Source organism: Phyllopteryx taeniolatus, chromosome 16, assembly GCF_024500385.1.
Source record: "Phyllopteryx taeniolatus isolate TA_2022b chromosome 16, UOR_Ptae_1.2, whole genome shotgun sequence".
NCBI classification, from domain to species: Eukaryota; Metazoa; Chordata; class Actinopteri; order Syngnathiformes; family Syngnathidae; genus Phyllopteryx; species Phyllopteryx taeniolatus.
The window spans coordinates 1953308-1978137 of record NC_084517.1 but is presented as its reverse complement, the minus strand read 5'-3'; the positions used below and the strand labels follow the sequence as shown (position 1 = coordinate 1978137).

The 24830-nt window shown below is 43.2% G+C and overlaps 1 protein-coding gene across 4 annotated transcripts; it reads right to left on the bottom strand.

Moving 5' to 3' along the window:
- Window positions 1–199: 199 nt before the first annotated feature.
- On the bottom strand, window positions 200–20240 carry LOC133466028 (uncharacterized protein C7orf57 homolog). 4 transcript variants are annotated; one of them, XM_061749292.1, is made up of 7 exons: window positions 14102–14369; window positions 13814–13872; window positions 13498–13665; window positions 10363–10462; window positions 9775–9898; window positions 6308–6387; window positions 200–408 (listed from the first exon to the last, which is right to left on the bottom strand). In XM_061749292.1, exons 1-7 carry the CDS (start codon window positions 14110–14112, stop codon window positions 378–380), a joined length of 573 nt encoding a protein of 190 aa, XP_061605276.1. In that variant the 5' UTR covers window positions 14113–14369; the 3' UTR covers window positions 200–377. The 4 variants fall into 4 exon arrangements, with proteins under 4 accessions (XP_061605276.1, XP_061605277.1, XP_061605275.1 ...); XM_061749293.1 differs by lacking the exons at window positions 200–408; window positions 14102–14369 and adding exons at window positions 1001–1214; window positions 20142–20240; XM_061749291.1 differs by lacking the exon at window positions 200–408 and adding an exon at window positions 1001–1214.
- Between the last annotated feature and the right edge of the window lie 4590 nt (window positions 20241–24830).

Here is a 24830-nt window from a genome sequence, read left to right as displayed (position 1 = left end):
TCCTCCACTTGGGGGAGGATCTCCTCTGCGACCTGGAGAGGGCATGCCACCCTTTTCCGACTGAGGACCATGGTCTCAGATTTGGAGGTGCTAATTAAGAAGAAGAATCGTCTTTTATTGTCATGAACATGCATGCATGTACACGAAATTTGTTCTCTGCATTAAACCCATCACAGTGAACACATACACATTAGTGGAACACACTGGAGCAGGGGGCAGCTGAAGCGCCCGGGGAGCATTTTGGGGTATCAGTGTCTTGCTCGAGGACACCACAGCCGTGAGTCCGGAGGATGTTGGCAGATGGTCCAGTCGGGGTCTTGAACCTAGCTCCCCCACGGTGGCAGGCGATGATCTTAACCATTGGGCCACGGCTGCCCTCATCGCAGCTGCTTCACACTCGGCTGCGAACTGCTCCAGCCAACCACAGGGCACACGTATACACACATTTTGAGTCAGTAACCTAACATCGATGCATCCATTTTCTACACTCCTTTTCCTTACTAGGGTCGCGGGTATGCTGGAGCCTATCCTAGCTAACTGCGGGCAAGGAGGCGGGGTACACACTGAACTGGTTGCCAGCCAGTCGCAGGGCACATATATGCAAGGAGGCGGAGTACAACCTGAACTGGTTGCCAGCCAATCGCAGGGCACATATAAACAACCAACCATTCGCACTCACATTGATACCTACGGACAATTTTGAGTCTACGTTTAACCTACCATGCATGTTTTTGATATGTGGGAGGAAACCGGAGTACCCGGAGAAAATCCAAGCAAGCACGGGGAGAACATGCAAACTCCACACAGGCGAGGCCAAATTTGAACCCCGTTCCTCAGAACTGTGAGGCAGATGTGCTAACGCGTCATCCACCGTGTCACCTTAACCTATGAGAATATCTATTACCACATTTTGTATCTTAGGCTACAGGTAACTGAACTCTGGAATGGCATGTCAGTGTTGTATAAGTCACAAAATTTACATTACTTCAGATTGGTTTCAAGTACTTTTATTATCTCTGTGGTTTAGATGCATATGAAAAAGCAAAAACATAATAAATGACTTTACATGATCATAAAATGACTAAATTTACAGAGAGCCAGACGATTATGTTGTACTTGACTCCGTCTCACTTGTCAATGGTTTGTCCTCATCTACGTAACCAAAACTTAACAGCTTCGACATGTTGACTGGAGAGGTTTTCTTGGTAGATATACTGTGGGAACAAACAAATTTCTTAAGACAAGGCATCATATTTTGTGACTTTAGAGTATCACGTTTAAAGAAAGTGACAGACATACAGTACTTTGCAGAGTGAGGTTATTTTTACATCATTCCATTTTTACATTAACTTAAAATGTCTCTGTTTATGATGATGATGATGATGCCAATTATCTATCCATCCATCCATCCATTTTCTGAGCCGCTTCTCCTCACTAGGGTCGCGGGCGTGCTGGAGCCTATCCCAGCTGTCATCGGGCAGGAGGCGGGGTACACCCTGAACTGGTTGCCAGCCAATCGCAGGGCACATAGAAACAAACAACCATTCGCACTCACAGTCATGCCTACGGGCAATTTAGAGTCTCCAATTAATGCATGTTTTTGGGATGTGGGAGGAAACCGGAGTGCCCGGAGAAAACCCGCACAGGCACGGGGAGATCATGCAAACTCCACACAGGCGGGGCCGGGGATTGAACCCGGGTCCCGAGAACTGTGAGGCCGACGCTCTAACCAGTCGGCCACCGTGCCACCTGATGCCAATTATTATTATTTTATTTACATTTTGTATTGGATCCTTTGTGGATCTGGTGTCCCAAATTATCAACCTCAAATATGTGTGTAATGGACCTATAGGATATACAGCGGCTGAAATAAGTATTTAACACGTCTCCATTTTTCTTATTAAATATGTTTCCTAAAGGTGCTATTGACATGAAAACTTCACTGGATGTTGAGAACAACCCGAATAATCCATACATACAAAGAAAGTAGAACAAATAAGATGAGAAATTACATTGTGTGTAATAATGTGAAATGACACAGGGACAAAGTATTGAACACGCCAACTGGTATTCATTTAATAATTTGTACAAAAGCCTTTGTTTGCAATGACAGGTTCAAGACGCCTCCTGTATGGAGAAACTAGTCGCATGCATTGCTCTGGTGTGATTTTGGCCCACTCCTCCACACAAGCAGTCTCCAAATCTTTAAGGTTCTGGTTACTTTCCAATGGTCTTGAGGCAGCTCTCTGCTCTCATGAGATGTGTCTTGACTCACACCTTGGCAATGAGACCTTTTTGTAGGCCATCAATTATGACTGAACTAGCTGCTATTCATTTGCACTGACAAGGGGCTGGATTGCTGTTTGATTATTGATAGATTTTAGGTGTTCTTGGCTTTCCATGCCTTTTTGCACCTTCATTTCTTCATGTGTTTAATACTTTTTCCCTGTGTCATTTCACATTTTTACACACAACTTAATTTCTGATCTTGTTTCTTCTACTTTCTTTGAATGTATGGATTACTTGGGGTGTTCCCAACATCTGGTGAAATTTTTATGTCAATAGCACCTTTGGAAGTATATTTAGTGAGACAAACGAGGATGTGTTCAATACTTATTTCAGCCAATCCATCCATTTTCTGTATCCTCTCTAGGGTCTAGGGTGTGCTGGAGCCTATCCCAGCTATCTTCGGGCGAGAGGCGGTGTATGCCCTGAACCAGTCGCCAGCCAATACCAGGGCACATATAAACAACCATGTGCACTCACATTCAAACCTGTGGACAATTTAGTGCAATTAACCCACCACATGTTTATTTGGCATTTCCGGAGTACCCGGAATAGGATATGAGTTTCATTTTTTTATTTTTTTTATTGAACTGAAATAAAATTATGTTTTGCATGATATTCTGATTTATTGAGATGTACTTGATCTGATAAAAACCCTTGAACTGTGATTTTTTTGTGTGTGAAAAATCCATCCATTTTCCGTACCGCTTATCGTTTAAGAATAATGTCCTTAATTGTAGCTACTTTGGGTATGTTGGAATTACTTAATCAAAGGTATCAACACACGATGTTTTGATGTTACAAACGGTGCACCATCACCTACGTAAGACCATATGATCAAGAAGACAGGCCCAGCTGCTGTTCATTTGATTGTTCTACCTACTGTGTTAGGGTACGTTATGATAGACTAGGACGCATTTTGATTTACGTACACATTCGTCGCCGTAGGAACAGAACTTTGTCATAAACCGAGGACCCGCTGAACTTAGTCCCTGTAAAGTGAAAATAAAAATGTCTTGTAAATTTGACACACCACAGAGGAGTGTTAACAAGCCTGCCAAGTTTGAATGAATGAAAACAAAATCACCAAGTACAGTGGTGCCATGAGATACAAGAGCAAAGACCCCCACTGCTAGATGGTGGCAGCACACTTTACAACATCCAGCCACCATCAGTTCACACTGGCTTCCTTGCAGTGGAAGGACAATATCAGTTAGTGGCAGAAATGGACCATTCAACTGGTTTTCCAACTGCCAATGTAACCCACAGAAAATTTTTATTACGGTGTGTTTTTATACTAGGGCGGTCAATCAATTCATTGTTTAATCAGATGAATCACTTTTAAATTTTGATTAATCACAGTTAATCACAACTACTTGCTTGCAGAATTTAAAGTAACTTTAAAAGACGCCAGTATTTTGACACAAACACATTTTGTTGTCAAAATGTCAAACAAGAACATGTTCGAAATGTTTTACTTGAATGCGTATAATTCATTTTCTCAAAACGTGGTAACAGCCTACCCTGCGACTGACTGGCAACTACTCTAAAGTCAGCTCTGATAGGTTCCTGCTCCCCGTGACCCTGAACAGGATAAGCTGTAAAGAAAATGGATGGATGGAATTGTAACAGCCTAGTAAAATCTAAGTGGGAATTTTGAACAATTGTGCAATGATATTGCAAGCAAAGTGCTGATGAACACCAGTAGGCAATGGACTAAACACATCAATAAACATTTGTCATCGATTAGATGAGCAGTTACGCCAAGATAATTGTGATTAGTCACTGAAGACCAATAGCCCCCAGTAAGTGAAATAAAATTCAGCATCAACCAGCCGTTATACCTCGGTGGTCTTATTTGTACAGTCGAGTTCGTTTATCCTTGTTGTAGTTGTCCCCCATGTATGACGGGTCACCTGTGGCGATATAATATTTTGCAGCCCCTGGTCTTCAATGATGTTAATTGGCCTACATGATGTGGCTATCCATTTTGCAAAGGTGTTGCTTAATTTATCCTGAGTATTTTTGCTGAAAACATTGCCACGGGTACAGTCCTCCAGCGTTGTTTGTCATCCTGCGCATGATGCCAATGTAGTAGCGTTCTTGCAAGCGGCTGCCTCAAAAACGTGTTTTGCTTTAAGATGGTATTTCAAAATCGATGTGCTTCGATGAAAAGAAAATTCAGTGCTGCGATATATGCAAATGACCTTTGTCGTAGCTGAAGTGTCATCAGGGTGACTTTTGAAGTGAAATGTGCCACCGAGCACACAAGTTAATTGGGAGTCTTCTCACTCATCTTTGCACTTGTGTAAGCATTGAGCTGATCACTGACCTAATATCAACCTGCACCACCTTTCAGATATCCACGGCTAAGGTAAAGGAGCATGTGTGGTCAAAATGGGGTGATTAATCAGTGTCTATACATGTTTAATGCAATATTTATTTTTTTAATTCATCATATGTGTGGCGGCACGGTGGGCGACTGGTTAGCATATCTGCCTCACAGTTCTGGGGACCGGGGTTGAAATTCCGGCCTCGCCTGTGTGGAGTTTGCATATTCTCCCCGTGCCTGCGTGGGTTTTCTCCGGGTACTCCGGTCTCCTCCCACATCCCAAAAACATGCGTGGTAGGTTAATTGAATATAATATATGTGCCCTGCGATTGGCTGGCTGGCGACCAGTTCAAGGTGTACCCTGCCTCTCACCCATGTATAGCTGGGATAGACTCCAGCACGCCCGTGACCCTCGTGAGGAAAAGTGGTACAGAAAATGGATGGATAGATAATCATGTGTTAACGTATTCATTTTGACAGCCATATTTTCTACAATGCAATTGTGCTTTTTCTTTTGTTTGAGGGGCTGGAACGGATTAATTGCGCTTCCATACATTTCAATGGGGAAAGATGTTTTGAGATAGAAATTGAATTGAACTCATATCCCAAGGGACCACTAAATGAAATCAGGCTTCAAAATGGTGAAAAATCAAGACGCTCTGTCAGCTGTCAGAGGCTCTGGACATGTTCACTGAATGTGCTGAAAACACGCCCTGCACAATTTTCAACTGTTACTCAAATACGTTTGTACGTCTAGCTAGCATATGCCTACACATCCCTATACAGTATGTTTGAGCCGTGAGAATATATCATCTCAAAGTCTCTGGTGGTTAAGACTATACCCCACGAAGTCATTGGCGGGTCTTTTTCAAGCCACGACAAGACCACCCGTTAGCTTGTGGGTTAACGGGACCGCAGACTGGCAGCGTTGTCGACTACATTACCGCCTCACTTGGAGTTGTGTGTGGCTCCAGATATCAGACACTTCAGGGAAGGTTAACCGGTTATTTAAGACAGCAGCACACATTATTCAGCCTGTGGCTCACACAGACAGACATTTGAGACATATAAGCAAATTATAAACCCTACAATGCTTTGCGTTTCAACTTATTACGGAAGGTCGAATAACACAATACATAGGCCGACACTTGGGAATTGAATTAATGACACCGAGCTGTTCCGTGCATTGTGGCATCCAGGGAAGAGGCATTTTTTTGGGTTGTAGGCATAGCTTGCTACCTAACTGCAGGCTGTAGTGGTAGAAATGGGCCTGCTTAAGTGACTCGCAATTTCGCAGAAAATCTGCAGATGCGAGAAGGCACTCAAGTATTTATATGGAGAGGGATGGCCAAGTGTGTACCTATATATCCCAAAAATGTGGTACTACTGATTACACCGCGACAGTGGTCCGGAACCTAACCCACACGATAAACGGAGGATTACTCGACTGTATTCAACAATTCATTACATTGTTCTCAGTATCTGCACGTTTTGAGCAATTATGTATTTAGAAACAAATCTCTGAATTCACTTTACATGGTCTTTATCAGCAGTAAGGTTCATCCTTTTAAAATGTCTCTGATGGCTAACATCTGATTATAGATCTGTGACTGTCCTGATCGGGATATTGTACGTGCAATCTAGTACCTGTTACAATGCAACAGCGCCCTCTGGTGAGCAAAAACTTACGTCCTCCTGAATTTGCTCCCTCCCTTATTTGGACTGGGCGTCTGCCATTGCACCAACTGTTTTTCAGGAACCTTCTTTTTCTGCAAAACATAAAATCACAATGTCTGTTGGCTTATTGGAAAGACTAACTTGGTGACTTATTAGTGACTGGTCACTTATTTGGTCATGGTCAATCTGAAGCCATTGTTTATTTTCCCTCACTACATGTTTGCAGGGATTGGGAAATTGAGACATTGAGTCAGATTTGACCATGTTCCGCGTCTCCATTGCTAAGGCGACCGACCGGCGTTGTGGCCATAAGGTGGTCGCTGCCTGTCGTGGCGGCAATCCCTGAACCCGTTGGTGGACACGCCGTCAAGCTGAAGAAGGAATCCAATCGGGCTTTTTTGGCCTGTGGGACTCCTGAGGCAGCTGATGGGTACCGGCTGGCCAAGCGGAATGCAGCTTTGGTGGTCACTGAAGCAAAAACTCAGGCATGGGTTGAGTTCGGTGAGGCCATGGAGAACGACTTCCGGACGCCTTCGAGGAAAATCTGGTGCACCATCCGGCGTCTCAGAAGGGGGAAGCAGTGCACCATCAACACTCGGGACATTGTGAGTCGGTGGGGAGAGTACTTTGAAGACCTCGTCAATTCGCCTTCCCATGAGGAAGCAGAGTCTGGGGTCTTTGAGCGGGCTCTCCTATCTCTGGGGTGGAGGTCACCGAGGTGGTTAAAAAGCTCCTAATTACAAGGGGCTCACACTCCTCAGCCTCCCTGGTAAGGTCTATTCAGGGGTGCTGGAGAGGAGGGTGCACCGGGAAGTCGAATCTCAGATTCAGCAGGAGCAGTGTGGTTTTCGTCCTGGCTGTGGAACAGTGAACCAGCTCTACACCCTCGGCAGGATCCTCAAGGGTGCATGGGAGTTCGCCCAACCAGTCGACATGTGTTTTTGTGGACTTGGAGAAGGCGTTCGACCGTGTCCCTCGGGGGGTCCTGTGGGGGGTGCTTCGGGAGTATGGGGTAGCAAACCCCTGATAGGGGCTATTCGGATCCTGTACGACCGGTGTCAGAGTTTGGTCCGCATTGCCGGCAGTAAGTCAGACTCGTTTCCAGTGAGGGTTGGACTCCGCCAAGGCTGCCCTTTGTCATCGATTCTATTCATAAATTTTATGGACAGAATTTCTAGGTGCAGCCGAGGTCTAGAGGGGGTCCAGTCTGCTTTTTGCAGCTGATGTGGTTCTGTTGGCTTCATCAAGCCATGATCTCAAAGTCTCACTGGAGCGGTTCGGAGCCGAATGTGCAGCGGCTGGGATGAAAATCAGCACCTCCAAATCTGAGACCATGGTTCTCAGTCGGAAAAGGGTGGCGTGCCCTCTCCAGGTCGGGGATGAGATCCTGCCCCAAGTGGAGGAGTTGAAGTATCTTGGGGTCTTGTTCACAAGTGAGGGAAGAATGGAACGGGAGATTGACAGGCGGATCGGTGCAGCGTCTGCAGTGATGCTGACTTTGTATCGGTCCGTTGTGGTAAAGAAGGAGCTAAGCCGAAAGGCGAAGCTCTCGATTTACCGGTCGATCTATGTTCCTATCCTCACCTGTGGTCACGAGCTGTGGGTCGTGACCGAAAGAACAAGATCCCGGATACAAGTGGACGAAATGAGTTTTTCTCCACAGGGTGTCCGGACTCTCCCTTAGAGATAGGGTGAGAAGCTCAGTCAACCGGGAGGGGCTCTGAGTAGAGCCGCTGCTCCTCCGCATTGAGATGAGCCCGATGAGGTGGCTCAGGCATCTGATTCGGATGCCTCCCCGACGCCTCCCAGGTGAGGTTTTCCGTGCATGTCCCACCGGGAGCAGACCCCGGGGACAACCCAGGACACGGTGGAGAGACTATGTCTCCCAGCTGGCCTCGGAATGCCTCGAGAGCTGGATGAAGAGCTGGATGAAGTGGCTGGGGAGAGGGAAGTCTGGGCGTCCCTGCTGGAGCTGCTGCCCTGTGACCTGACCTCGGATAAGCGGAAGAAAATGGATGGATGACTTGAAGTTATATAATAATTGTAATGAATGTTTAAAAAAACGATGTTAAGGATTAAATGCAAATATATTGTACTTAAAAGTTAAATATAATTGAATTGTATAACAAATGTACAGTAGTGGATTTTTTAAAAATTGCCCAGTTGGAACTTTTAATTCAGTGATTTTTATTCACATACCACTGGAAGGAGATAGTTTACCACGAATGGTACAAGTACCACACTTTGACAATCACTGACAGACACATTTTCGGTGTGGGAGGAAACCCGAGTACCCACACAAAACTCACAGGGAGAGCATAGGAAGAACATGCAGCTGACACACTGGAAGGCAGGAGTTGATATTTGAACCCCAAACCTCAGAACTGTGGGGCAATTCGTACCCCTAAGGCACTGTGCTGCCTGTTATAGTTGTAAACATTTTCATGCACATTACATTAAAAACAAAAGTACTTATTTACCTGTCTGCATGACATAATGTGAAATGTCAGTATACCTCATGACTTTTGTGGCTCCACTGTACAATGTATGGGGTCATTTTTATATAACTTGATTAAAAAAAGGTAATGACGTGGCCCACATAATTTCCTTTTGAAAATCAATTAATTTCGCTGATAAAAGTGTTTCAATTATTGGCAGTTGTCATTTATGACAAGCTCATAATTGTTTTGAAGAAAAAAAAATTGTATAGTAATATTTTTCAACTTTTTAATGCCAAAATGTCTTTAATGTTAGGTGTCCAAAATGAAGTTTCGTGATTTTAAATATATTTTCTGAAGATGGTAATTCCATATTTGGATAATAGGTTTAGCTGCCTTTTCCATGAAAACTACCACAAATGCATATTAGTGTCTTAAGAGTGTGCCCTGCGATTGGCTGGCAACCAGTTCAGGGTGTACCCCGCCTCCTGCCGATGATAGCTGGGTTAGGCTCCAGCATGCCCGCGACCCTAGTGAGGAGAAGCGGCTCAGAAAATGTCTTAAGAGTTCCTTTTTTTTGCTCTTTTACAAACGGTCTTTAGAACGTCAGCCTCACAGTTCTGAGGACCCGGGTTCAATCCCCGGTCCCGCCTGTGTGGAGTTTGCATGTTCTCCCCTTGCCTGCGTGGGTTTTCTCCGGGCACTCCGGTTTCCTCCCACATCCCAAAAACATGCATTAATTGCATCCTCCTGCCCGATGATAGCTGGGCTAGGCTCCAGCACGCCAGCGACCCTAGTGAGGAGAAGCGGCTCAGAAAATGGATGGATGGATGAACAAACGGTCCTTCTTTGTCACTGAAACTGTCTTTATCATTAATGCCTCTGAAGAGAGCCTCATTATGTCGTCCAGAGGGATCTGTGAGCTGCTATTCACACAATAGCAGACAGCAGTGGCGTTGCTAGGCCACGGTTTCGGCCACCCTGCTGATGCCCACACTATAGTTTTCTAAGGATGAAATACTTCGATCAGATGATATTTACCTTCTCTTTGCGAGGGCTGCCATCAACATCCCTCTCCCATGCAGACATATTGTCTGTCCAAAAAGGAGGCAGTGATCTTTGTGTGGCAGCTCTCGGGCTTTTTCTCTCTTTGGTGCAAAGGACACTGATAGGAAACACACTGTATATTAAACCTAACATCCCCTTCATTAAAAATATAAATACATCTACAATGAACAGGATCATTATAAAAGTAGGGCCTGGCTGATTTTTTTGTAGACTCTTGCTGATTTTTGTTGTTGTTTTTCCACACATTAACACATTACAACATATGACAACATAATGACATTATAACAAATAATTTGCCGATCTTTCTCTGTTAAACAAATACTAAAGGAAAAAGTATTGTAAAACAGTTCAATGTTGAGCCTGTAATTCATATTTTTATTGTTGTAAGCATTACGGCACCCAAAAATAAGTTATTTTATTGATTAAATATGTTCTCAATTAATCGGCTGATAATAGGGTTATCGGAATTTTATCCTGCCAAATATTGGAATCGACATCATCCTAAAAAAATCCTTATCGGTCAGGGCCTAATTAAAAATATCTTGACATATCAACACGCACCTTAGGTTGCCAAGAGCTTCTACAGGACCATTCAACACCACGTCTGCAGAGTCAAAGGAGTTGGGCTTGGATGCGACTGTGTCATCAAAATACAGAAGCCCTGAGGAAGGGAAGGAGGGTAAAAGCATGCATATACAGTAAGAAGCAAAATCCATCTGTGTTGAGTGTATGGAAATCCAATTGAGCATCTATTTGATATCCTTAATATCAACTTAAAGTTCGCTTTGTCCTCACAAGTAAAGCAATTCAGCATACTAGTAGAATAACTAAGGCACACTAGTAACGTTTTTAGTAACATTTAACATTTGACATTTTTACTCATTTGCAATTAAACCTTACTATAAACTACCGTGCTACACTAGTAACACGCAGTACAAACCCCCTTATCAAGGATTTCGGATAAATGCTCAAATGTCTTTCCATTAAGAGCATATCCTTGAGATCCAGGTCCATGTACTTATACAGTCCTTATCCTCACGAGTGGAATTTTGCCATACTAGTACGACACTAGCGAGGCAAAACTGTGCACTACTCGACAACTGCATACTACTCGTACTACTATGACATAAAATTATACCTCACCTATGAGACAAAATGAGAAAAAAAAAATCCAGAAAATCACGTTGTCTGATTTTTAAAGAATTTATTAGCAAATTATGGTGGAAAATATGAACGGTGAGCAAAAACACGAGGGGACCTAGTGAATGGCCTGCAGAGAGCTGGGACCAAAGTAACATCAGTAACACAGTACACCGCCAGGGACTAAAATCATGCAGTGCCAGACGTGTCCCCCTGCTTAAGCCAGTACATGTCCAGGCCCATCTGAAGTTTGCTAAAGAGCACTTGGATGATCCAGAAGAGGATTGGGAGAATGTCATATGATCAGACAAAACCAAAATAAAACTGTTTGGTAAAAACTCAACTTGTCGTGTTTGGGGGAGAAAGAATGCTGAGTTGCATCCAAAGAACACCAAACCTACTGTGAATCATGGGGGTGGAAACATCATGCTTTTGGGCTGTTTTTCTGCAAAGGGACCAGGACGACTGCTGCGTGTAAAGCAAAGAATAAATAGGGCCATGTACCGTGAGATTTTGAGTGAAAACCTCCTTCCATCAGCAAGGGCATTGAAGATGAAATGTGGCTGGGTCTTACAGCATGACAATGACTCCGTCCTCAAAAAGACCCAGCAGAGGATGTATTTCCTGCAGCTTCTGAGAAAGCACGGCCTGCCACAGGAGTTGCTGAGGCAGTTCTACACAGCGGTCATCAAATCAGTCCTGTGTTCTTCCTTCACAGTTTGGTTTGGCGCTGCTACAAAAAAGGACAAACTCCGACTGCAACGGACAATCAAAACTGTTGAAAGGATTGTCGGTACCCCCCCTACCCACCCTTGAGGACTTGCACGCTGCCAGAACTAAGACAAGAGCGTGCAAAATCCTCTCAGACACTGCAGCTCCTTCCCTCAGGTAGGCCCTACCGATCAATGCAAACTAGAACTAGCAGACATTCCAACAGCTTCTTCCCTCTTGCAATTAACTTCTTAAACACCTAACCTACAATTCCATTGCAACATGCTGGCAATTTTTGTCTTTTTGTCTTGAGTTTTTTGTCATATTTCTGCCGGGCCAATTATATATTACTCATGCACTCACTGTAGTAGTCTCACCAAACTGCACTATTTGCATATCTGTTGTTGACCAATACGGGCCACTCATGCCAGAGTAGCATCTGCTCCATTTGCACACTGACTGAGGAGTATCTGCAACATTTGCACAATCAACATTGTCCCAGACTATCGTACTACTCGCTTGAAGTCTCAGCGCCCTTTGCACAATGGTCATTGCACCGGACTACTGCAATATTAGTCAGTCGAACTGCTCTCTGCTATTATTGTCAAAAATAAATAAATAAATAAATAATAATAATAATGTACCGGCATTACCAGGTAACTAGCAATCCTTTATTGCTCAGTGATTGTTTTTCTCAATGTCTTTATGTCTCAAAAGTGTTCTCCGTCTGTTGTCGTACTAGAGCAGCTCCAATTACCGGAGACAAATTCCTTGTGTTTTTTGGACATACTTGGCAAATAAAGATGATTCTGATGATCCCAAACACACCAAAGGCAGCGGCTTCGTAAGACGCATTTCAAGGTCCTGGAGTGGCCTAGCCAGTCTCCAGATCTCAACCCCAGAGAAAATGTTTGGAGGTAGTTGAAAGTCTGTTGCCCAGCGACAGCCCCAAAACATCACTGCTGAAGAGGAGATCTGCATGGAGGAACGTGCCAAAACACCAGCAAGTGTATGAAAACCTTGTGAAGCCTTACAGAAAACCTTTGATCTCTGTTATTGCCAACAAAGGGTATATAACAAAGAATTGAGATGAACTTTTGTTATTGAACAAATACTTACTGTCCACCATAATTTGCTAATAAATTCTTGAAAAATCAATGTGATTTTCAGGAATTTTTTTTCTCTTTTTTCTCTCATAGGTGAGGTATACCTATGATGAAAATTACAGGCCGCTCATCTTTTTAAGTGGGAGAACTTGCACAATTGGTGGCTGACTAAATACTTTTTTTTACCCCACTGTATATTTTAGCCTAGTAGTGTTATTAGTGCAGCCCAGTAGTTTACTACTAAGATTTAAGTGCGTACTGGTGGGTCAAAAATGGCACTCGTAGTAGTGTAAACTTTATTAGTGGGACACAGGCATTCTACTTTTGTGCTAAATTCTACTAATATGCACTAGTACAGGGATGGGAAACTGGCGGCCCGCGGGCACACTCGGAGTGACCCCTCAACTAATTTAAGGAAAAACATTTTTGTTAGGAAAATTTTGTTGTTGAAAATTTTAAACGTGGTCGAGGAAGCGTGTGCCCGTGTACACACACTGAGTGGCCACTGAATTTGTTGTTGCAATAACACCACTAGAAGACAGACATCGCTTGCGATGCCATGATGAGAATCAGCAGGAAAAGAGCAACAACATACCTGTGAGATGCCCGCTCACAATTTTATTTAATCAACCTGCTTATTAATACTTAAGTAAAAATTCATTTTTGGGGGGGAAAAAAACAACCAAACAAAAAAAAAACTATATGGACCATAGGCGTGTAATGCAGCGAGATACCATACCCTTGTGGCCCCCTTGTTTTGCAAGCTTGACATAGTCCGAATCACTGTCAAGAACTCCAACTCTTTTCCCAATGTTCTTCACGTCACTGACTGTGTTGACAATTGGGGACAGTCCAGGGATTTGGGATATCTGGCCTTTGATTCCATGCATGTATCCTTTTTTTTCACCTGGGATGTTAAAACACACACATATACGAATGCAAAGTTAACCCAAAAAAAAAAGTTGATTTACAACATTGCAGCCTATCAAATAACATCATTATGGCAACACACGCACGCGATGTTAAGGGGTGACGTGTATTAAACTCGTATTTACCGTCGTACTTGCCAGATTTCGCCGGTTGAACGTTGGTACTCGTAAGATCTTTGGTGTTTCTGGTAGAGATGGAAACAAAACCCAGTACAACATCAAGTTTCCCGACGTTATCTTGGGCGGGCTCATTAGCAGCAGTTGGACGTTAAACGGCTGTTTTTAATCCCAGCAGATGTATAAAAAAAAATAAAAAATGAAAAATAAAAAAAAGTAAAAAAATAAATAAAAAATCCACATGCATTTGCCTCACGAATAACTAGAAGACAATCGACGTCAACCCGTATTTCTTACTTAGAATTCATTTTGGACGGAAATGAAAAGGCCCAGCTCGCTCTTGTGCGCTGAATCGGTTGGCGTCGTGTTGCCGTGGAAACGTGCTCTTCCTGCCGCTGTTCACTTGTCTCGGCATGAACCCGAACATATGTTCGTGATAATCAACGCGTCTAGTTATTAAGGACATTCTTCTGACGGGGTCGCTGCCGCATGCGACTGCGGGGGCGATCGTTTACTTTAATTGTTCTCATTCAAAATATGAGCGAAAAGACGAGATAAAAGACTTGTCAACTACGTGTGCTGACGTCTGCGCACGTGCCACGCGTGGTAGAGCACATACGTGACTTCACGGCTGACATCGCTGATAATCTTTTTTTCCTAATCCATTTCATTGACATCGCTGCGCCTTCTGAAACGTTCATACACATCCTACTGGCTTTCAGTATATTATATGAGCACATATTTCCGGATATTATATGAGGGTGTTTCGGAAAGTATGTCGTTGTGTGAGAGGATTTCAGTTGCAAGTTGCACAAAAAAAAAAAAAAAAAAAAAGTTGGCTGAATTTCTATTTTAGAGTTCTAGTGTTGTGCTCAAGACCACACTATACGAGACCAAAGACTTGCCTGAGACCAGAACTCAATAAGACCAAGACCATAAAATTCAATAGTTAAAAAGGTTGAACAGTTAAAGAGCATTGTGTCTTAACTTTGAAATTCCTTTTAAATACATTCGAGAGTCAAAAACGTTGTCTGCAACTCTTTCAAAGCACAACATGCAACAATCTCAAATCTTAAATAATTTCTTTCAACTAAATTCTTGTGTGTGTGTGGGCGCGGGGGGGATCATAATGTAAATCCTTGTATGTATTTGAAATTTAAGATTTAAAGAAGCGCTTGGTTGCATTTAAGGACCATAAGAGACTGCAGCACGAGCGCAGTGGGGTCTCATAATAATGCCCCCTCTACTAACTGGGTGTAGAGGAGGCAGGAACTGAGAGTACTGTCAGTGCCAACTTGTGGAGTTGCGGGAATCTGTCATAGTTTTTGTCCCAAAAGACGAGTGTATTGTCAGTGCACTGGGGGAAAAAAATGAACTCCTCAAAAAAAGTGAAAAAAAAAATATTATAAATAAGACGCACATTTACTTTTGTGAGTCGAGACTGAGAAAAGACCAAGGCCATCAAAATATAAGACCAGTCTTGAGTGTTGCAAAACTACAGAGCTCCCATGCCATAAGTGTCCCAAGCCTTTATCAGGCCCTAAGTAGAATTTCATCTGGGGCCCCTTCCCAACGCTGCTGCGTGACCTCTGCTTGGCTACTACCGATTGATGTACACTTGTATATACAGTAGGATATAGGATTTTGATGTGTCACCTGTTTCATTTCTTTAAAGTTCCCCTTCCATCAGAATCATTTATTTTCTACTGTTTTAAGGCAAAATTAGTTTGTGACATGGTTTAAGTTTGACATCTTGAATAATCCAGAATGCACTTTCTGCTTTTTGCATCCATTTTGCATCTATCTGACGCTGTGACATCACACAACATGTGATATCACACGAGCCAAACAGCCTGTTCAATGCTGTGGTTCCCGCCCTTGTATATTTGTTGTCGTATGATTTAGGGATATCACAATGGTTTATTGTGTGGTATTTGGTTGTACAAATGGTTCAGGCAGTGGCAAGAGTTTATTTGGCTTTCCAAGTGAAAAAGGAATATGTGACCAGTGGATAGGGAAAGTCAATCGACAGGGGAAGAAACGCCGTCAACTATGGGTGCCTAGCAAGCATTCCAAACTCCGTGCTGATCACTACGAACCGGCGTGTTTTGAGAAAGACTTAGCAGAAAGCATTGGAAAGCATTGGATACAGAGGTAGAGGCTGAAACCAGCTGCGGTGCCATTTTTCCAACGGCCATCGGCCTCAACCGCCAGCAAGAGAACTAAATCTCGCAGCTGCCTTGATGAAGCGGCGCAGACAAAAGGTGAGGATTACCTTTCCATATACGTATGAGTCTATTATGGTTATTATTCACTGGCCAGTAGGAAAACAAGACCCACGCAGTACTTCTCAGTACTTTCGTCTGTACTTTTGCCTACATGACAAGGCAACAGACACATGGCAAAGACTTTCTGTGCAGCATGTTATAAAGCTACTCGAGCGAGGGCCACACTGTATATAGGAATACGGCATAAAATGTAAAAGCTTGTGCCATGTCATTGAAACATATATGAATATATAATACGTATAGTCACACGCAAAACTATTGGCACCCCTGAGGTGGCATTATTTCAAGCCATGAGTGTATAAAAAGACATGCTTTTGACATACAGTCACATCGAGCCATTGGCCGCTCTCTTTTCCAGTTGTACAGTTGCTACTTGGCTGCTCGTCGTCATCACCGTCAGGTTCCTACGGAGCCCCAGACATGACGTAAAAAAAAAAATAATACAAGTTTGTGCGCACAAACTACTAATTTGTGACTTCGTGCGCACAAAGTGGTAGTTTGTGCACACAAAGTAGTTGTTCATGCGCACAATGCAGTAGTTCGTGCGCACAAAATAGTTTTTTCGCCCCTCATGTCATGTCTGGGGCTCCGTAGGTTCCGACCTCCTGATCGGCTCAAACGTGTACGGTTTGACAATGCCAGGTACAGTTGGGTGCTCCTGTATGTCGAAATCCTCCTCCTCCTCATATTCCCATACGTTGCTCGCCATTGCGTATAGTGTGTAGCGTGCTGTGTTTGGCAATTGCAACGTCACTTCCGGTAGCCTTTGCGGTTGATAGAGTAACCAAGTGTCCAAGTGTGTAAGTGTCTTGAGCTTCGGGTATGTTCGAGGAGTGCTCAATACGCATAATAAAAACCTAAACTATAGTTGACAACTTGCTGGAAATGACGTGCATGTATTACATAACATATAAACAATGCAAATATGAATTTTAACTGACCCTACAACATCTTTGTCCTCTGACCTTTAAGGGTTTTAGTGAGCGAGTCTCAGCCGCTGCAGAGCCATAAAATACACTCTATGAAGTATACATTTTGTTTGAGGAAAGCACAGAGCATAGAACTGAATGTGGGGACTTTGAATGTTGGGACTATGACAGGAAAATCTCGGGAGTTGGTTGACATGATGTTTAGGAGAAAGGTTGATATATTGTGTGTGCAGGAGACCAGGTGGAAAGGCAGTAAGGCTAGAAGTTTAGGGGCAGGGTTGAAATTATTTTACCATGGTGTAGATGGGAAGAGAAATGGAGTCAGGGTTATTTTGAAGGAAGAGTTGGCTAAGAATGTCTTGGAGGTGAAAAGAGTATCAGATCGAGTGATGAGGCTGAAACTTGAAATTAAGGGTGTTATGTATAATGTGATTAGTGGGTATGCCCCACAGGTAGGATGTGACCTAGAGGTGAAAGAGAAATTATGGAAGGAGCTAGACGAAGTAGTTCTGAGCATCCCAGACAGAGAGAGAGTCATGATTGTTGCAGATTGTAATGGACATGTTGGTGAAGGAAATAGGGGTGATGAAGAAGTGATGGGTAAGTACGGCATCCAGGAAAGGAACTTGGAGGTACAGATGGTGGTAGACTTTGCAACAAGGATGCAAATGGCTGTATGTGATTAGGCCGGATGGAAAGTTGAACAATTTATTAGAAAATACAAAGTCAAACAATACGGTTGGAAAAGGTTCAGCGCTGGGCTCTCCCACACGTGGCTCAGAACAGAACAGTGTGTGGTGAAGAGACCGCAGAAGTTCTTGTCTGCTTGTTTTATGGCCAAAACTGCTTCCCGTCGTGACGTCATGCAGTTTCGGACCAATCGTAGCTTCACCCTTGTGTATGACGTCCATTCGGAAATTCAGTCCGATGCTCCCATCGCACCCCGAGACCGTGGAACCTAGAGACAGAGCGTGCACCACTTTCTATAACGTTACAAATGAACGTGTTGGCAATTGCTAAGGATACCTCAGTGCATCCGCCATATTGAATGTGTCAGTTTTACTTGTATCGAGTGGCACACACACTCGCAACGCTTTGAGTTACCGAAGGTTCCGTGGTGCGGAGAGCGTGCCCGAAGTGAACTTCCCAACGCACCCTATGTTGATATGTTGTGCGTTTGTTGTGTCGGTGCAACTAAGTGTAATGCAATTATATGTTTATAAGGATATCTCGATGTGTATCTGTAATGGGATGTATCAAACCGAAGTGTATGCAGTGTTGTATAAATGTGCAGCCAGTAATTTCTAACACATTGCGCAGATCATTTTACATTAGAGACTATGTGAGTCCTGGGATGCACATGTCATGGTAACAATGAGTCCCAACCCTGGAACAAGGAGTCCCTGCAATTTATCATCACGGAATACATATACAGTAATCCTATGCGATATCACAGTTCTTGCTTCGCAGTCCTGCTATATTGCAGATTTGTATCGCAGTTGTTCTCTTTTATACTGTTAGTACAATATTTTTGCTCCATTGCTCTTGCTCTCTCTCTCAATATATTACTGAATATGTTTAGGCCTGGCGGCACGGTGAGCGACTGGTTAGCACATCTGCCTCACAGTTCTGAGTACCAGGGTTCAAATCCAGGCCCCGCCTGTGTGGAGTTTGCATGTTCTCCCCGTGCCTGCGTGGGTTTTCCCTGGGTACGCCGGTTTCTTCCCACATCCCAAAAACATGCATGGTAGGTAAATTGAAGACTCTAAATTGCCCATAGGTGTGAATGTGAGTACAAATGGTTGTTTTTTTCTATGTGCCCTATGATTGGCTGGCGACCATTTCAGGGTGTACCCCGCCTCTCGCCCGAAGATAGCTGGGATAGGCTCCAGCACGCCTGCGACCCAAGTGAGGAGAAGTGGTACAGAAAATGGATGGATGGATGTTTAGGCCTGCCAAGATAGCAAATATTTTACAACACTATATTTTTTCAAAAACTTTTTTTTTTTATGCCACTGCACCAGCGCACCCGTGACCCTAGTGAGGATAAGCGGTTAAGAGAATGGATGATATAATTATATTAGAGCATAGTAAAGAATTGTACACATCTTACAAATTCTGCCCTGGCAATACAACATATGAGCACAACTATGTTCTCTCATTTGCTAAATAAAAGTAGGGATGCATTTCACAATAAGAGCAAGTAAAAAAATAAAATAAAAAAAAAGAGAAAGTTATACATGTTCACTGAAGTGCTTCACTCAAGAAAAATAAAACAGATTTCCCCTTTTCTGTTTGGCATCTGGACACAACAGTGAAGTCTCAAACAAATTTAAATATGGACCCCACCTCCAGGCCTGGCTCCAATGACTCCAAAAAGGGTAGGTACTCTGAACTGCTGTTTGGTGCATAGGCACAACCAGAGGGAGACTACCTTCTCGTCCACCAGGGTGAACCCCAACGTACAGGTGCCGAGCCAGGAGGCAATAAGTATACCCACATCTGCTCGCCGCCTCTTGGCTTGAGCAACTCCAGATTGGAAGAGAGTCCAACCCCTCTCGAAAGGACTGGTACCAGAGCCGAAGCCGTGTGTGGAGGTGAGCCAGACTATATCTGGTCGGAACTTCAACATCACACATCAGCTCGGGCTCCTTCCCTGCCAGAGAGGTCCCTAGAGCTAGCTTCTGTCGCCGGGGGTCAGATTGCCAAGGTCCCTGCTTTGGCCACCGCCCAGCTCACACTGCACCCGACCCCTATGGCCACAGGTGGTGATCCCATGGAAAGGGGGACCCACGTTAACCTTTCAGGCTGTGCCCACCGGGCCCCATAGGTGCAGGCCTGGCCACCAGGCGCTTGCCCTCGTGCCCCACCTCCAGGCCTGGCTCCAGAGAGGGGGCCCCGCTGTAGAACAGACTGTAAAACCCATGTATACTTATAGACTCTATTTGAATGTGCGTTCCGTGTGTATAAATAACTCCCATGATCAATATCAATGGTGAAATATCAGGTGGAAAAGACTAAGCAGAAGAGCTTGAAAAAGGACGTTTTTGGCATTTCCAACCAATATTATCATGCAAACCAGATAAAACAACATCAGAGATTATCAAAATTAATATTTACTATTGTAATGCCCTTGGAGGTGATGCCTTTCAGTCGCTACATTCCCATGAGCAGTAACAGAATGTACATTCATACAAGAGGCCACAACCTACGCCCAACCACTCCACACACAGACTCAACTGACTTGAGCCAACATTGCAGCTTAAATGTCCCTTTGCTCTTTCATATGCAATGTTCCTTTTTTCTTTTGCTCTTTCAACTTTGATGAGATCATAACTGCCAATCATCAGGCCCACCCTTAACATCCCAAACTCATAGCGAGAGATACTACAGTACTGGATGATCGATTTACCCTCTTCTCTCAGCTTCAAAATGGTTTGCTTTTCTCCCATACATAGCTCTGTGGTCTTTATGTTTGCCTAACCGCAAATGCAGTTTTCACAGGTGAAACCCAGAGCCAAAAACAAGCACTAATGTTTAAGCAATCAATCTAAAAGGCGACACCTGAGCAACTAGAAACACCCATCTGTCACGTTTCAATACTTTTGCTAACTTGAAAAGTGGGTGGCTTCAAACAAAAGGTGTTCTGTCCAGTGTTGTTTGATGAAATAAAAGCTGGAATTCTGAACCTTTGTCTCATATTAATCTTTTGATTTGAAACCCAAATGTCTTCAGTATACAACAAAAACAAAGGACATGACCTTGCCGTTCCAATACTTTTGGAGGCGATTATATGTAACTTGTAACTATCACATTGTGAAATTTGTATATGTATTTGCTTCTACTTTGTTTTACTATGCCGTCTGCAGCCAGGTCGGCATTGCAAATACCTTACCTGTACCTCTGGACACTGTCCGGCGACTCAGCGAGCACCGAGTTTCTCCAGCCTACTTTGCCACGTGTGGCTTAAGGGAAAAATGTAAAAATCTTGCTTTTCAATGTATTTTAATCCTCTTTTTTTAACCTTATGCACAGTCACATACACCCAGTAATGGCAGCGCTGCGAATGTGAAAAGTACAGACATCTGTCAACCAATCAGCGTTCATCAGAACAGCCCACCCCCTCAAGAGTTCGTGGTGACCAAGAGGTCCTGCTAAAAGACCCTGGGGGCCAGAAGGAACTAAATAATCCTCAGGGAACCTTCTGTACCCTGGTAGTTTTTTTCGGTAGGAACACAGGGGAAACTCAAACTACCGGAGCAGATATGGACGTTCCTGCAAAGGTTCCTGCGGTGGACTCTGGGCAATAGGTGGGGTACACCCTGGACTGGTCGCCAGCCTATTACAGAGAAAAGGCACTAATGTCCTACTCAAAGTGCGTTCGCCTCATCTGCTCTCTACTATTGCTGCTCTGAAGAAAGGAATGTGGAGCTGCATTTTCGGACTGTTCATAAAAACTATGGCACTGACTTTCCTTCGAAAAGTGAGCTGAGAAAGAAAGTTGAAGGAACTAAGATTTGTCTGGAGAACAGTCCTTTTTCTCACAGCTGAACACAAAAGCAAAAGCAGCCACCGATGTCCTTCCAGGATGCAGAGATGGTAAAAGAGGTATTCATTGAAGCATCTGACTCATTCAGAGACTTTAAAAACAAATATATTTTTTAAATAAAGCACTCCAGCTCTCAAGAATTAGTTATACGGCACGGTGTCACCATGACCGTATTATTCGGCTCCGCTTATTTATGTGAGTCCGCCTTTTCCCACATGAAGGTTATTAAATTCAAATACCGTTCCGCCATGACTGATGATGGTTTGGAAGTTTGCTTGAGGCTGGCTATCAGCAGCTACTACTTTTTGTTTATAATTCAATATATTTTAATTCAAGAAAACATAATATTCAGTCCAGTGTTTTTCAACGAGGTCTCGCACAGAGCGCCATTCAAACTAGGATTGCCACTGGGCATTTACACATTTGCGTATTGAAGCTTGTAGAGAGCAGGTCGGCTACAAGATGGTGTCGGACCGTCAGTTTGTGTGCATGTGGTGGTTATCGTGTAACTGATATGCTTTTAGGGTTTATCAGTAGTTTGATAGTTTGTGTTTAGGTCTTGTTTTATGTGGTGGGTGTGGAAGTTGCAACCCCCACCCCCACCGCTTTTAAAAAATAAAATAAAAAGTTAATCACAATTCCATTTATCCATCCATCCATCCATTTTCTGAGCCGCTTCTCCTCACTAGGGTTGCGGGCATGCTGGAGCCTATCCCAGCTATCATCGGGCAGGAGGCGGGGTACACCCTGAACTGGTTGCCAGCCAATCGCAGGGCACATACAAACAAACAACCATTCGCACTCACATTCACACCTACGGTCAATTTAGAGTCTTCAATCAACCTACCATGCATGTTTTTGGAATGTGGGAGGAAACTGGAGTCCCCGGAGAAAATCCATGCAGGCACGGGGAGAACATGCAAACTCCACACAGGGTGGGCCGGGATTTGAACCCCGGTCCTCAGAACTGTGAGGCAGATGTTGAATAAAAACTGTTTATTTTAATGATAAAATTGTCATGGGTTGTGTATTAAGATTGTTTTATTTTACGCGCAGTGAATCAATAAAAAAAAAATCAATTACAATTTTTTTTATAAACGAACATATTATAACCAATACATTCATTAATTCCCATTTAAAATATTCCATCCATCCATCCATTTTCTGAGCCGCTTCTCCTCACTAGGGTCGGCCTATCCCAGCTGTCATCGGGCAGGAGGCGGGGTACACCCTGAACTGGTTGCCAGCCAATCGCAGGGCACATACAAACAAACAACCATTCGCACTCACAGTCATGCCTACGGGCAATTTAGAGTCTCCAATTAATGCATGTTTTTGGGATGTGGGAGGAAACCGGAGTGCCCGGAGAAAACCCACGCAGGCACGGGGAGAACATGCAAACTCCACACAGGCGGGGCCGGGGATTGAACCCGGGTTCTCAGAACTGTGAGGCTGACGCTCTAACCAGTCGTCCACCGTGCCGCCCATTTAAAATTTTATCATTTATAATTATTTTAAATGTTATGAAGCAATTGATATTTTAACACTTTGAATATATATGTAAAATTATTTTAGTAATGTGAATTTATATTATTGACAATAAAACAATTAACCAATGATTTAATTAGATAAATGAATACAAAGTAAATAATGATGAATAAAAATGTAGAACTGTTTACTTTACAAATAAAATAATAAAATTTGAAATGTCATTATTTAGAATAAAGCTAAATTAACTTAGTAAAGCATTTTTTTACAAATTAATAAAATATTGTTAACTGTATATGTATTTAAAATTATATTCATAAGAGAAATTCCATCCATCCATTCTCAACACCGCTTCCTGATTAGGGTTGTGGGGCGCTCGAGCCTATCCCAGCTGACTTTGGGCGATAGGCGGACTACACCCTGAACTGGTCACCCGTTTGTCGCAGGATAAGAGAAATGATTAAAAAATAGATAAAATGAAAGAATTACTTTAATCCCATTTTAGGAAAATCGTCTTCATTTATGAAAAAAAAATATTTGTGACTGTTGATAAATGCTCATAGGTTCAGATTAAACAACGGAGGGGGCCCCTGTACTTTGCCCTCCCCTGAATTAGACTGGTCCCAGTCTGAGCCAGAGTGTCTCTCATAATTTAATAAAATATAAACTATGTTTGGATACATGATTTCAACATCAATCACTTGCAATCCTGTCTAACAATTTTTCTTACACCAGTAGAGTTACAGCCATTTAACTACGACAGTGACTTTTCTTAGTAGCGGACACGCTCAAAATTTGCACCAACGTCCACAGTGTGTGAGATTACAAAACCTGCTAGCGAGCTGGTTAGCTTCACGGAGTCGGTTACCGCAGTGACTGAGTCTGAACTTCTCTTACCTGGTTCTTTGAAACAGATTTATCAGGCGTTGCTTCATCTCAGGGTCAACTTCCTCCGAGTTTTCACATAACCTGCTTGCTGGACTACACCCAGTGTCACGTCTGTATACTTGTAGACCGGCTGAAATAAGTATTTAACACATCACCATTTTTCTCACTAAATACATTTCCAAAGGTGCTATTGACATGAAATTTTCACCAGATGTTGGCAACAACCCAAGTAATCCATCCATACAAAGTAGAACAAATATGATCAGAAATTAAGTTGTGTCGAATAATGTGAAATGAGGTCACTGATGGTGTCTTGGTACACTCGCCTGACTTTGGTGCGGGCAGCGTGGGTTCAGTTCCCATTTAGTGACGGTGTGAATGCGAGTGCGAATGGTTGTCCATATCTACATGAGCCCTGCGACTGACTGCCGACCAGGAGCCGTCTCGAACCATTCATTGCAAACAAAGGCTTTTGTACAAAGTATTAAATAAATACCAGTTGGTGTGTTCAATACTTTTTCCCTGTGTCATTTTACATGATTACGCATAACTTAATTGATGAACTTATTTGTTATACTTTGTTTGTATGTATAGATTACTTGGATTGTTCCCAACATCTGGTGAAATGTCCATGTCAATAGCACCTTTGAAAATATGAGACAAATTATGACGTGTAAAATACTTATTTCAGCCGCTGTATACGAAATTGTAAAAACACATCAACAATGAGTGAAAATGAAGACATTCCAGCTGCTTCAATGGAAAAGGCAAATAGGGATGTTTTTTGTAGTTGCTTATTCCTTCCAAAAATTGGATGGAAACAGGGACAGTTTTATGCATGGAAACATGAGGGGGCAGGCAGAAATGTGAAGGGGATATCATGC